Raw genomic sequence first — 15809 nt, 5'->3', positions numbered from 1 at the left:
CAATGCAATCCTGGCACACAACTACCTAGAAATCTGGCTTAAGTGCTCCACAGTCTCTCGTGTCCAGGCTTTACCGTCCGATGGTATGTTGTTCTTTTAAAAGTACTATCTGTTTATGAACGATGTTCATAATGTGCCATGTATCATATTTTACATGTATTCATGACAGATTGAAGCTCTGCACACGCTAGATAGCGCCGTCTCGTGCTTGTGTTTGCCTTCAATTTGTTTTGGTTAAGTCTCTGGGCGGTTTTACGGTCCAGGATTCTTAATAATAAAGAAGGGATTCCGGAGCAGACGGAGCAGCCTTGTTGCTTTTGTTTTGATCATTTTCTCAAGAGGGGGGAAGAGTTATTGAAGCATTATTGTGCTAGCCATGTCTATTGTTTATGGAGTGTGTGTGCAGCCAGACTCTCGGTTTCATAGTCAGGAAGGAGAACAATAAGTTGCATAACGGAAGGCGTTAAGGCCTGGTCTCTAAGGACTTCAGTCAGCCACAGGAAAAACAGCAATGCAATGTGAGCTTGTTCTGTTGCGTCTACTATCGAGAGTAAATATTGTCTGTCTTTTTCCCTGCAGTGTAATCATTTAACAGTAGGCTTAGGCTAATATATCAGCTGTTCTGTGTGCATGCCATGATGCGCACATGCACGCACATGCACGCGCGTGCACATGACATCATTAACATGCTCTGGTACCAGTAAAAAAAACACCATGACACCACTGCTCCACGCACATATCGCTTAACACCTAGAATACTAGGTTGTTGGCCATTCATTGATATGCATCTATAGGCTCAGGTGGGACACCCGGCACTTGCCCGCTTTTGTAAACTTTGTTGAGGTGCAAAATGAAGGGTTGTTTGTAATCAATGCATGTGCGTGCTCCTGAATAAAAAAAAATATATTGTACTTTTCTTGTACTTTAGTTAAATCAGGAAGTGGACTCACCAGGGGTCTTTGGGAGGGTTCCTCCAGGAGGTCCCCAGAAACATTAGTTAATATACAACACAACCACTTCATCCACATTTACTGATTGGCTTCTCAAAAATACACAGTGAGCTTGTACTCTACATCTGCTATATTTGAGAAATTTTTTAATCATTTAGATTTTTTTTAAAAACACAAATCTTCTCTACTGGGGGTCCTTGGCACACAATATTTTCAGATGGGGGTCCTTGATATGAAAAGGCACCACTTTGGTACAGTGTGCTATCGTACAGTATAACTACAGTGGCTCCCTATGTATGTTCTGTGTTGGAGTAGGACCACTACTGGCCGACAAGAGGTACTACAGTATTAGATGAAGCAAATATATTTAGCCTGATTACCTACAAGATTTACCTTCAAACACATCAGTGCATCTACGATTCTACGGCAATGCGGCAAAAACCTATCTTTTTAACTAAGCATTTTCTTAATTTTCCATATGGCCAATTCAGAATTCATTCCATATGTTGATCTGACCTCATAAAACCCTGTACACTCAAGACACGCTCCATATATGGCCAGTACTGATACAGAATTCATTCCATACCGTATGTTGATCTGACCTCATCAAACCCTTAGATCTCCATATATGGAGCTGACCTGTTCTGACATTCCATTATGTTGATCTGACCTCATCAGACCCTGTACACTCAAGACACGCTCCATATATGGTGTGTGTCATGGAGAAGACTGGATCATCATTCATCACCTAGATCTGCATATATGGATAGATACTCTACATCTGACCTCACGGACACCAGATTAATTGTCCAACTCCTGCTTTTTAACTGTGCCGTATTAAGAAGCTCTGTTTTTTCAGCACGATGGTTTATTATTATTATTATTGCTTGTTACTTGCGCGAGCAGAGTGCAAGTACTGTTTTCGTCTGTATGTCGTTGACTCCCTCAGCTAATCAGGAACCACAGTTTTTACGTAAACATACATAGTTACGTCATCAGCCAATCCCTGAATGGCCGTCACCAACATAGGGAGCCAATCCAATTGGCCGAGGGGGGCCACCGACATACGCAGAGCTCTGATTGGCCTGAGCGACGCCACCAAAAATACACAATCCCTGATTGGCCGAGTGACAACACCGACATATGTGGATGATGTAGGCCTAACCAATTTGAGTTTCAAACGTATAGGACACGTCCATCTATATGGTCTGGAGCCATGCAGGCTACAATATCGCCCCATCATGTGCACGCTACAAATTAACCCTAGTTCCTGGCACAGGTCGTTCCATCTTCTGGGGACCTTCTGACAGCAAAGGTCTTCATTGTTAATCTAGACAGAGTGTAGTGTGCATTCTGTGAAGCCATCTGGATGGTGGCTAAAATCACCAAATCAGTGTGGCTGGCCGGCTGCCTGTAATCCACACACTCCTCATCCATATGTATGTTCCTTTTATACTGGCCATGTTTCCGCTGTCATAATCACTGCTCCCCTGGCGTGTGGCTCACCCTTCTGACCTCCCTCAACTCCAATCAACTGCTTCTATGACTATAGACTCATGCTGGTGAGTTCAGAGCGTCCCTCATGCTGGGGGACGGAGGGAGTGGTCGTATTGTCGCACCTTTGTTCCCGTTTCCGTGTGATGATAGACGGCGCCGCCGGCGGGGTGCCGGCGTGTTGCCAGCAGGGTGCCGGCGGGGTGCCGGCGTGTTGCCAGCAGGGTGCCGGCGGGGTGCCGGCGTGTTGCCAGCAGGGTGCCGGCGTGGTGCCGGCGGGGTGCAGCCGCAGCACTCGAATCGCTGAATAGTTTTTCCTCTCTGTCACGCAAACTTTGGGGTACTACTAGCGTAACCTTGGTTGTAGCATGAGTGAGTGTCTCATTATTTGTTCCCATTGTGAAACGAATGCGAGAAAACTACATTTAAAAACTTAAGATGGTTGAGAGATGCTTTTGTTTGGGCATGTAAAGAGCTTTTGTCTTAAGGTGGCTCCACAACGGTGCTCTCTTAGAATTGGTCTTCTTCTCTTAACAGCCTTTATTATTTCATCACGCCTTGGGTGTTCCTAGCGGTTAAGAATGGTCTGTTCTTAGTTCGCAGCTTCCGTCTCGCTCTAATTTAGCTTCTTCTATCCGTTAGCATTTCCTGTAGTTGCTCTATTTCCTCTAGTGCTTTTTGTCATTGTTGTTTACTTTCCCCTCCTTCCTTTCAGTCTCTCCATAGTATCTCTTATAGCAATTTATGTCCCATGCCCACCCTCTGCGGCCAACAGGAGAGCTAGAGGGCCGCCAGAGATACCGTTTTCCCAACCCGATCTCACCCAAACACGGTGAAATCACACGGATTGGCAATTCTGTACAAGTACATACACTACTAGAAAACCCCCAAATCCCCAAGCGAACTTGAGCAACGAGAGCCACCACCGAGCGAGCTAAAGCGAGCGAGTTGCCGTGGCGAATGTTGTGAAGGCCCCGTCCGAGTAGCAACCCGAATAGAATAGTAGATGTTGTGGGGAGAGCACTTGTCTCCTCATTTGGGGGTTTTCTAGTAGTGTATGTACGGAATTGCCATCTGTGTTATTCTTTCACCGTGTTTGGGTGAGATCGGGGCTCATGTCCCACTCCGCACCCTTGATCTGATGCCCAATACTTCCATGTTTCCAGGTGTGACATTTGCTGCAAAGGGCTACTTCGACGCTCTGGTGCGGATGGGCGAGATGGCCAGCCAGAGTCAAGGCTCAAAAGATCTCGGTGAGTCCTAGTAGTGGCTGACTGTAGCGCTGTAGGTGTAACTATAATGGATACTGTGGGACGTAGACTATAGGCTATGGGCAGAAGCAGCCAATGACCAACCTGCAACTGGATGTATACACAAGACAACACACAGACACACGCACGCACACACACACACACAGGTATCGGGTACGGTCGCCCCTAAACCATCTCGCCCCTCGATTTTTCCGCCGACTTCACGCCGACCGATTGGTCCGACGGTTCTTGTATTCTTTTTGTTTTACTGAGAATAAGTTTAGGGTTAGGCATAGTTTTACTGGGGTTAAATTTAGTTATAGGGTTAGGTTTAGGCATAGGCATTTTATTGAGGTTACGGTTAGGAATAAGGTTAGGTTTCCGTTTAAGCATACTTTACTTAGATTACTTTAGGAATACCAGGCTGTGCAGTTCCGCCGTCTGTACACCCGGGGCGAGTTGGTAAAGGGGCGAGTCGTTTGGTATTCCACACACGCATGCACACACTCACGCGCACACACACACACACACCACACAGCACACACACCACACAGCACACATGGATAGCTCCCTATTGTTCTGTGCAATTTTAGCAAAGGGTTTCGAGGCCTCACAAGGTGTGATTTGGATGTTTTATACGACTTTCTACCTGCCGCCTCACCTGTTGTCATGAACAATCATTTTCTGTGCAGTTTAATTCCTGACATGTGTTACCGCACCGCAGTGCTTGTTTTGTTCATCTCCTGGCATGATTCCCCCCAACGTTGAAGAAGCTAGAGAACCTCTTTAGTGGCTTCCGTGTTATAACTTTTCAAAGCGTTTCAATTATTCACACATTTCATCTCTCATTTGATATCTCATAAAATAAGAGACGCAGCAGATTTCCCCCGTTTTGTCCATGTGAATGTATTGCAGAATGTATTCGCCGTTTCCATGTTAAACAACATCTTTAAAATGCTATTCTGAGGGAAATTGCACAAATGAATATTTCATGACTTTTCCCCTATATTAAAAACAAAAACAATAGCAGCTTTCACAATGTGCTTGGTCTTGTTCAGGTTGGATTGGCTCTGGTTCTGCTCATTATAGATGCTAGACTTTCAGACAGTGGACAGTGTGCAAGGAAGGGGAAATGGGTAATAATAGTATATAAACTATTCCACAATCTCCGAATGCTATATAGAGTCTGGAACTACAGCTCCCGAAATCCGAGTAATCTGTTTGTCATTTCAGTTCACAAATTAAGAGTTTTTTTAAAAATTTATTTCCATTTGTGCTAAGCTGCAGCAAGCTATATTATGCTTAAATGATTTCTATTTATATTAGGATAAATGTGCGTGACTGTAAAGACAAAACGGAAGTGGGGAAGGAGGCTCCACATATTTTGCTCATGATAGCTCATGCAACAGTCTGGCAACGTGAGCAACAGTCTGGCAACGTGAGCAACAGTAGGACACCTGTTAAGTGTTGTTTACAAGTAGCACAAGTTCCACAACATTGTTGTTGGGGTGAAACCGTTACTTAAAAAACAAAAACAAACAATAACTGGATATTGGAGGTTTCTGCCTGACCGCAATGATCTGTAACAAGGCTTGGTGACAGGCTAGCGTTATCGCCGTGCGAGACAGTGTCTGGATTGGTGTATGAATGTGGCAGAGCTATCTACGTAGCACTGAAGACACTTCAGTGTGGCTAAAGGCCTATTCATACTCCAGTTTTAGGTGAATACTAAACATGACGTCACACCAAACACATCTCTATGTTTTTACTATAGCCTCCGTTTCGGTGGTCGCCTTATCACCAACAAATGGAGTATGAATAGGAGTATACACAGAGGTTTTTACTGTTGTGTGTGTGCGTGCGTGTGCGCGCGTGCGCGTGCGCGTGTGCGTGTGCTATGGATAATATGAAGCGAGTTAGGTGGATATAAAAGCACTCTCTCTCTCTCTGCATTTGTGTTTTTGGCTATACTCTCACATCACGTTCGTTTGTTTTGCTTCCACACACTTGATTTAACTTCAAAAGGGTGTACAAATGGAGCTGAATGGACCTGTAACAGGGTCAATGTGTTCCCATTTGTACATTCTTTGGAGTATCCACAGAGGATTTTACTGTGGTGTGTGTGTGTGTGTGTGTGTGTGTGGGGTGTGTGTGGGGTGTGTGGGTGTGGGACTGTGTGTGCGTGTGAAACTGTGTCCGCTCCAATTCCGTACGGCACCCCCCCCCCCCCCCCCCAGTGCATTCTCTGAGCCCTGCTTCAGCTCCATTATCTGTGTGGCAGTGACATCCTCATCCCAGCCACTCTGTGGGCCAACTCTACACTTTAAGACCTGAGTCCGGTTCTACAAAATGTCTTCTTCTAAAACAGTTTTCAAAAAAAGAAAAGAATAACCTTTGTTGCAGTCATGGTGCTCAAACTATTTCATGTCCCCCAAAGAATGTATTTGACATCTCAAAATATGTTGTTCCAGGGCCCCGAAAGGCATGAAGTGACACGCTATGAGCTTGTACATATATCTATACATAGTATATGTAATAGCCACAGTATAAAATAAGGGTTAAGGTGGTTACACAGATGCTTTAACACATTGAGTACCATGCATGGACAGAGATCTTCGTCTTTTCAAATCCATCGCGTCACATTGCAACGTGTTGACAGCGTGTAGATTGGCAATGTTTTTTTTTTTTACGTTCGCCTCAGAAAAGGGTTGCTGGGGTTCAAGTGGTTAAACTCCGCAGTGCCTCCCTGTGCCTCTGGGTTTAAATTACAAGCTAGGCTGAGCAGCCAGATTGATGCTGTCCTCGCATATCAGCATCGCCCCTGGAGGCGGGGGGGATGACGACGACGACCGCTGTCTGCGTCTAAAAACAGAAGGGTTCTAAATGCTGACACGTATGTCTGTGTGGATGGACGCATAATGTGAGTTGGACTTGTCTTGACGGCACGTTGTGTGCATAATATCTGCCCCCTCAGATTGTGTTATATTCTATACATACTATACCTATCTATGTGGTAAGACGACCTTTTGGTGTTAGCATTATGTTATGCTTTAGCTATTGAAAAATAGCAGATCTACAAGCTCATAGCGCGCCACCGAGTGGCACGCTACGAGCTTGTAGGTCTGCTATTTTTTTTTAAATCGAAGAACCACTGAAACATAGCCTTTTCAGAAAACTGTCATTTTCAAACAGACATTTTTAGAATCTGATCTCAGGTCAAAATGGGTTAAGGACCGGTCTTAGAATGCATTGTAATGCACTTGCGGAAGGTTGTCGGTTGGAACGCTGCCTGCGGTCGACAAGCTCATAGCGCGCCACCGAGTGGCGCGCTACGAGCTTGTAGGTCTGCTATTTTGGAAAAATCGAAGAACCACTGACATAGAAACATAGCTTTTTCAGAAAACTGTCAGGATGTAGAAGACATTTTTAGAATCTGATCTCAGGTCAAAATGGGTTAAGCCTCGGACAAAGTGCAACTCGGCTCCTGATAAATCATGACAATAAACAAAAACATTTGGGCCGAACAAATCATTATTGAGAAGGAAGAAAAGGGCAGGGTACAACACTTTTTTTTTTTTCAAATGTTTTGTTCGGCTTGTCGTTCTGAAAGGGGGTGGGACTGCGCTACGCTCTATTCATGCTAAGGCTCTGGCTAGCATCCCCCTGAGCTCTTTATGGGCCCCCAGCATTTGATACAAGCTGCATGCCAGTTATTGGCACACACACATACAGTAAAGGTAGTCCCAACCTCCTCTTTAGATTACATGCATTGTTATTATTTGGGAGTGGTTATTAGTGAATACTTCCCAGTCCCATGTGCTTTAGTTCATGAATGCACGTCTCCAAATCTCCAAACAAAGAATGTACATAATTAGCCCTTGCTGCCTAGCCCATTCCATTGTGATGATTATGTAGTTACTAAAGCTCAGAGGCAACACCGGAGGGGAAGGTGGGGTGGGTTCACAGCATTGGTCACAGAGAGGAGATTGTGCTCACAACGTACAATCTGAAATGTCCGTTTATCCATTTGCAGAGTGTACAAATGTAACCAAATGGACCTGTGAGGGTTTAGACCCACTTGTACACTCTCTCTCTCTGTGTGTGTGTGTGTGTGTGTGTTGTGTGTTGTGTGTTGTGTGTTGTGTGTTGTGTGTTGTGTGTTGTACTGTGTACAGCAAAGCATAGGCTTATCGTTGGTTTTTGTGGGGGCGGCAGTGGCTCAGGGCGGTAGAGCGGCCGGATGTTGAAGTTCTCAGCTCAATGATCCCTGTGGGCTTAGAGTCGAAGTGTCCTTGAGCAAGACTCTGAACCCCCTAATTACTCCCGATGTGCATGTTGGTGCCTTGCATGGTTTCCTCTGCCATCAGTGTATGAATGTGCATGTGAATGGGTGAATGTAGTACACAATCTATGTAAAGCGCCTTGGATAAAGGCGCAATATAAATGCACCATTATATAAATGCACCATTTTATAAATGCACCATTTACATGGCTGTGAACTCTGGGAGCAAATTCTTGCGGAGAGAGAGAGAGAGAGGAAGTTGTAATTACTGGAACAATGTATTTAATGTGAGCATTAAAATGAGCGTCAGCTCAGTGGTGCAGCCACCCAAGTGCCTGTCAAGCCAGCAAGCGTGGAGTCTTAACACATTCTCTCCCGTTGCTGTAGGCGGGATCGTGAGGCCAGTGCCAGGCAATTGTGCGAAATACACAGAAGAAGTGACCACTTCCGCCCGACCCGGAAGTGATAGCCCTCCATATTTGAGCCTCATTCTCATTCTAGGCTGTGTGTCGATGCGCGATGGATTAATTTTCTTAGCGCGATGAAAGTTTCAGGTTTTATAAGGCCCAAAGATCGTAGTTTGTCTCATTTTGAGGAGAAAAGGGACTATGTGCACGTCGGATCTGGATGTAGCTGTTTCTACCACGTGAGTAATATATATATATATATATATATATATATATATATATATATAATTTGAAATGCTGGATTAATGCTTATAATCTTGCGGATGGCACAGCAGGGTACAGTAGCTATTAGTGTCCTTGAGTGGGTCCCAAATGGCCCCGTATGGGTGTGTAATTCTGAAAGTGTACAAATGGGCCCTTATGGGTCCATTTGGTTTGTCTTTTAGGCTTCATAAATCACAAATTGCACAGGGCAGATATGTCAAATAACGTAAATACACAAAGAAATCACACACATTTAATCATTTTTAATAATTCTTTCTTTCCAAAAGATTGACAAAATAGCGGAAATAGTTGATCTACAAGCACGTCACAAACACTTTGTGACGTGCTTGTAAGCTTGATTGATTTATCTAAATAATTGTGATTAGGCGATTATGTAATTATTGTGACAGGCCTTAGCGCTAGTGAGCCAGTATAGGGTACAATAGCAGTGGCAGCAACAGAAATGTGTTTGGAGGATTCATTGTCACGAGGACTGCATTGGAAGAAAATAATGGTTTAAAACAGTTGGCAACTAATGGGCACTAGTACGTGGCGTGCACACATGATTTTCCCGCGAGTGACAGGGGAGACAGCAGGGGACATGAGGAGGGGGGGGGGGTCCAACATCCCCTTAGTCCGGCTTCCACGGTTAGGGTTAGGGTTTGGGCCTGACTGCAGATCAATAGTATCTTCATTAGACATATATACGATTGACAATTATTCAGAATAGCTGGTATAATAAATGGTATTGATAGAAAACATAATTTAATATGTTTTGTCGTGATTGCTTTGTTCGTTCCTTCCTATATCTACAGTGTCTATGTAACTATCGCTGTCTGATGAAACATGGCCTACAGAGCACAATGAACATAGTGACATAGTGAACATACATGGAAACCACACACACACACACACACACACACACACTGCGTTTTCTCGGGTGGAACGTACAAACTGGTTCTGCGGTCCATCATTCTGCGCTGCATTGGAAACCTGTGGGATTTCTCGAATGTCCCCTCAGGTTTAGTTATCTAACGAACACAAGGCACACAGCTCGAAGGCTTCATTCCACATTGGTGACTAATACCCATCATTACTAATACTCTAGTGTTTACTTATCCATTTGTAACTTTGAGAGTGTACACTCTCAAAAAAAACACTCGTGATTTTGCTGTGCGTCCTGGAAAGAGAATACTGCTGTTTTTAATTGCCTTTTTCAAGCTACACCGTGCGCAGTTGGTGTGTACACTGTGTACACCACAGCCACCGCAGGGGAGCAGGCTACGGATAGATTGAATCTGTCAAAACACGCACTGTACATACACGTCGATACACACGCATGCATGTGCCAGTGCAGACTTGTAGCTGAAACGGCGTAATTTGCATAACAACTTTACATGACATTTATTAGGGGCGTCAGTCACATAATTCGATCAAAACATCGGGAAAAGATTGACGGTTCAAATGAGCGAAAACACAGGTCAGAAAGAAAAGAAAACAAAGGGAAAAAAACAGAAAAACAGTAATAAGTCAGTAATAAAAACAACCTCAAGTACATAGTGGAAGAGCTTACGGAGAGATAAGGGATATTTCACTCACGCTAATTCGTCTAAAAGCGCCAAATTGATGTAGCCCAGGCCCCCAGGGTATGCTCTAATGATTTTGCTAGGGGCCAAAACAATATGGCCACCATTAACATCGTACATAAGGCAACATTTTCTAAATTCCATTATGCTTTAAGTAGCATGTGACGTGTCAAACTAGGGGGTTTTCATGATTCTGAATCCATTCCAAGCATTAGTTTTGCACAAAAAACACTCCTTGGGCAAAATTCGGCCATTGATTTTAAAGTTCTTTTAATCTCTTGTAAGGCTCAAAGAGGTCTTGCCCCTCGCTATACCTGCCCCCTCATGACCCTCCTCTCAGCCTGAGGTCCACAGGCAAGGGGCTCCTAAAAACTGGCACTGCGAACTACGTCACGAAGGGTGATCGGGCCTTCGCCATCCGAGCACCTATAAGCTCTGGAATGCGCTTCCAGAAAGAATTCGCCTCACTGACTCCCTTACACGTTTTAAATCTCTATTAAAAACCCATTTGTTTCAAAAAGCATTCCTATAAATAACCGTTTTTGTTTCCCCCTTCCTTTAACTGATGTTCTGTTATCTTGATTTGCTTAAATGTTTGGTTATTTCTTGTTTATTTACGTTTATTATGATATTTTCCTTTCTATTTTCTTATTATTCCTGTGCAGGCTCATGCCTGGAAAGGTGCTATATAAATAAAATTATTATTATTATTATCATTATAGCCTCTTGCCCATATGTGCCCATTTGTGATGCCGTTTTTAGCCAAAGGAGTGTTTTTTCGTGCAAAACTAATGCTTGGAATCATGAAAAACCCCTAGTTTGACACGTTGCATGCTACTTAAAGCATAACGAAATTTAGAAAATGTTGCCTTGTATAAGTTGTTAATGGTGGCCATATGCCGCTGTGTCGCCGGTTTGGGCACCCTAGCTAAATCATTAGAGCATGCCCTGGGCTACATCTGTGCAAAATTTGGCGCTTTTAGACGAATTAGCGTGAAATATCCCTTATCTCTCCCTAAGCTCCTCAACTAACAGTAGAAAAACATTAAAAGCAGCAAGGCAAACCCTTATCATCGTAAAAGTGCAAGTTCATCAGGGGGATTGTGAATATAAAAGGGCTTTTAAGCCTGGATTTAACCCAATGAGACCAGATTCTACAAATCATGAGTTTTCTGAAAAACCTATGTTTCTCGAAAACATATTTTATTTTAAATCTCTCACACGTGTGCCAGTGTTCGCCCTTCCCCTGTGCCAGTGTTGGCAGTCACCCATGCTTAAGGTTGCCTGCCCTGATCCACGCTAACGGCTCCCAAAATACACCTAATACTGACACACATCATCCACTCACGCCGACTCGTGTTTGTTCAAGAGCTTGTTTATCACTTATGGCAAAGCTGATGCGCAGCCCCGAGAGCTCAGAATAGCAAGCATACTAAGTGGTTGAATGTTCAGCTATTTTGACATCAAGAGGTTTTGGCTGGAAGTTTTGACTTTGAGTGTGGCTCGCAAAATGTAACAGAAATCACAGGTGTAAATGTTGCCTTGCATTTGAACATACATTAAACATACAAGTGCGGTCTTATCTTTCCCCCGTGACTCATTGTGAGCTTGTAGATCTGCTATTTGTGCTCTAGCAGTGATGCTCAACCATTTTAATTTCAATGATCCCCAGTTTGACATGCATTAGGCCTCAGACAACCATTTAATGGCATTTCCATCTCTGGGACCCCGATTTATTTTTGTAAAAATCTATGTTAATTCAACTCGGAGAGGCCTGGGCCATGCCTCAGTGGTCCAGGCACCTTGGCTGGTAATCCAGTCTGGCAGTGTGCCGCGGGTTCGACTCCCGATCCCGACGGCCTTTACTGCATGTCTTCCCCCCCATCTCTCTCCCCATTTCCTATCAGCCTACTGTCTGTCCCTCCATAAAATATATAAAAATAAAGGCGAAAGCCACAAAAAAAAACATTAATACAAAAAAGAATTAAACTCAGAGTGTACAAATGGAACCAAATGGACCAGTTGGGTAGGGTCCATTTGGTTCCATCTGGTTCCTAACTGTCATTTAGCTGGGGACCCCCTGGAACTCCCTCTCTCAATGCACTCAATCAACCAAATTCACTGCATTCAGCAAAAGAAAGAAAAACAATACACATATCGTCATATCCCCAGACGGCTATACTATGGACTTGTGGTGCATAAATTAAGTATAAGTCAGACCCCCCCCCCCCCCCCCCCCACACACTCTCTCTCATTCTGAGAACAACGCCCCCGCATTGATGTGGGAGCCTGGTGGAGAAAACATGCTGCCTGTCCGCCGCACACACATGCGTTTCTAAAAATAGATCAAACATAGAAAGAGAGAGAGAGTGTGCATGATGATGATGAGGAGGAGAGGAGGAGGAGAGAGACGGAGTACGCTCAGCGCTGTCCAAAAAGGCTCGTCGGCAGTGATGTCACAACATCGTCTGAAAAGCGGATCTCTCTCTCTCGCTCTCTCTCTCTCGCGCGGTCTTCCTTCCGCATGCTAAATATGGACGTGGAAGCTCCTGCAGTTCCGGTTCCCCTCCTCGCTCTCTGGCCATATATGGACCCGCTCAGTCACTATTGTGTTTGTGTTGTCACTCAGATGCAGATGTATTTATTTCTTTATTTCCAGCAGATTTGCCTCTCTCTCGCAGTCAGTGTGTGTGTCACCAAGATGCTCCAGTCCAGCGCACAGGCAGAGCAGTGCATTCAGTACACTTACAGAGACGCAGTGTTGCCCTGCTTCATGCTATAAGAGAGCAGTAGGGGTGTGATAATATAGTAAATGCATCAAAATATCGATTTTAATTTCAAGATTTGAAGCAGTATAATCGAAATGTGAACGGCAACAAATCGTATCGCTTGACTTTGTATCGTATCACATCGCTTTGCAATGGAAGCAATCGCTATCGAATGGTTTTGCAATGCAAATAATCGATTGTATCAATACTATGTACTGTACATGTGCTGTGCATTGTATTTAGCATTTTTAAGAAGAAAGAGTAAAAAGCGGGGTTGACTTAATTTTCCTTTCCATACTGTGTAGCTACACTTGGTCTATTGATAAATGTGTGTATTCTCTGTGTTCATGTCAAGGTGCAGGTTTGTCCATATGTGTTCAAATATAATCTCCATGTATTTGCCAGAGAATCACTGTTTACTCATTTATATCCATAATAATACATGTTTCCCTTAACAAAAACGACACTATCCACACGTTTCACACAGATTTAATGCGTTTGCTAAATAGTTTCTGTATCGATTTAAAATCATTCAATCTCCATGAATGAACCAATGCTGTCCATGTATCGTATCGTCAACCGGCATGCATCGTAATGCGTATCGTATCGCTGTTGTATCGTTGCACCCCTAGAGAGCAATGTTGATTTTGACAGCAATTTTTGAAGGAAATTCCATTTAGTTTTAGTCAACTAAATATCATAAGATTAGATCTAACTGTTGCCAATGAGCAGGTTAGTGCCTTGCTTTGTGTCCTCCGCCGTCGATCGGTGAATGTAATGTAAATCACTTTGAATAAAGGTGCTATGTATGTAAATGCACCATTTAGACACGTCTGTCACGGTTAAAATAGTCGATCTACAAGCTCACGCGTTGGCTATTCCTGAAATGTTTGGTGCCTGAAATAGAGACACCGGATTGTGAAAGTGGTAAAGTACAGATGTTTGGAGCAACACTAGGCCCTTCCTCAGACTTCTAAAGTCTGATTAAATCAAATCCTGTTAATGGGAGCCATTTGGTGAGCAGATCTTTCTGTTCTAATCTGCACGCTTTTAACGCATTATGACCTGAGACCAGATTCTACAATATGTCTTCTAAATCTGAAAATCCTATGTTTCTATGTAAGTGGTTCTCAAACTATTCCATGTCAAGGAGCCCCAAAATGATCTGTATTTGGACCCCCATCTGAAAATAATGTTGTTCCAGGGACCCCCAGAAGCAAATATTTGAGTTAAATACGTTTGCTGTGAAGGAATATATATTCAACGATGTGCATTTTCACGGTTTTTCAAGAATAGCAGATCTACAAGCTTCTATATCTAAAGTCTAAAATAATGGTTAAAGTGGTTAAAAGCTAAGGCGACACAGACACGTCCTCAGGCCTAAATGAGTTAAAGTAGCCTGATTCTTAATTAATTACTCCAGCTCGTTCCTCCCCTCATCCAATTCTCATCTCTGATTATGTTCCCTCATTGCGTACAGCCCATCTCATTAAACCAATTGAAGTCTTAATTCAAATGGCCAAATCCAATTTTGTAAGGTAACAATGTTTTGAAGCATGTCTGGCCCGGCATGTCCTATCATATCATTGTGAATCAAGAGGCGTAATTTAGAAAATGGCAGTTCTGCGTCAAACTGCGAAGAGGTCTTTGACACAACACTAGACTAGTTTAGAGGACAGTGGTTCTCAAACGCTTTCATGTCGAGGACCCCCAAATTCATATGTACGCCCCTTAGAAGATCTGTGGTTCAAAATAAGGTTCAAGGTTCGACTTTATTGTTACATCTTGTGTACAGGTACATAACAGTAAGGGGTTCAAGTAGCTAAACACATTTTGATGCTATTTTAACCCCTATGGGGGTACTTTGAGACCCAATAGATTAGGAAACTGGGTAGGAAAGACAAACAATTTGTTCGCAGTTCGATATATCATTGCTTCCTGACACGTCTGTCAAGTAACTTTACCCCCCCCCCCCCCCCCCTCCCTCATTTCCAAGCATCGTCAAGGTTGAAATTTCTACCGTAGCCCCAAGCCAAGGCCTTTAAGGAGGGAGATTGTGACCTTGCGGTGACCCCTACCGCATTAACTCCCAGCTAACGCAGCAAAAATACGCCTCCACCACCCAAACCTTCTCAGAATTCTGCTCACACTTGCACTGCATTGCAGGAAACTGCAGTGAGAGCACTCTTTCAAAGCCTTCCTTCTCCCTTTCCCCGCTCCCCCCCCCCCTTCCCCCCCACTGAAATCAAACTTCACCTCACAAAATAAAATTAATAAGAATCCAACTCCTATTCCATAATTGCATGCCTGCCCCTGGTGAGCACATCACTGTGACATCAGAGCCCACAAGAGACAGCCCACTCCTCTTACCCCCCTCCCCCCTACCACACAACCACACACACACACATGTGTGCACACGCACGTAGCGCATCACTTGCCATGCCGCGATATATATATATATATATATATTATTATAATTTTTTTGCACACGTCACTTTCTTGGTCTGTCAATTCCACCTGTGCTCTTTAAATAAATTCAATAAAATTATAGAATATGCACATAGAAAAATAGGATACATATTATTTATTGAACGTCTTTATTTTTTTAACCAATTATCTGACAAAGGTCACAATCATAAAAGATAGTTTGTTCATAAGCTGGTCCAGCTGGCTCTCATTGGCTTCAATGCATTCCATCAAACTTTTGGCTCCAGTTTGCCTCCCAGGCCAGTGTATGGTGTACAATGTTTCTGCTGCTTCTTCACATAAAAATATCTGGAAATGTGCACGACATGAAACACAGTTGAC

The 15809-nt window shown here is 43.6% G+C and overlaps 1 protein-coding gene across 2 annotated transcripts in view; it reads left to right on the top strand.

The window, feature by feature from the left end:
* LOC306915970 (BAR/IMD domain-containing adapter protein 2-like) overlaps positions 1-15809 on the top strand; it is a 94657-nt gene that overhangs the window by 33726 nt on the left and 45122 nt on the right. Inside the window, exon 3 of one of the 2 annotated variants that reach the window (XM_079493670.1) lies at positions 3611-3697. The exons of the other annotated variant lie outside the window; for it this stretch is intronic. Within the exon in view, the coding sequence (XP_079349796.1) occupies positions 3611-3697 (87 nt within the window). The remainder of the gene's footprint in view (positions 1-3610; positions 3698-15809) is intronic. 2 annotated transcript variants of the gene reach the window in all.

The sequence above is a fragment of the Electrona antarctica genome (assembly GCF_951216825.1).
Source record: "Electrona antarctica genome assembly, chromosome: 22".
Taxonomy (NCBI): Eukaryota; Metazoa; Chordata; class Actinopteri; order Myctophiformes; family Myctophidae; genus Electrona; species Electrona antarctica.
This window is presented reverse-complemented; position numbering and strand designations above follow the sequence as displayed.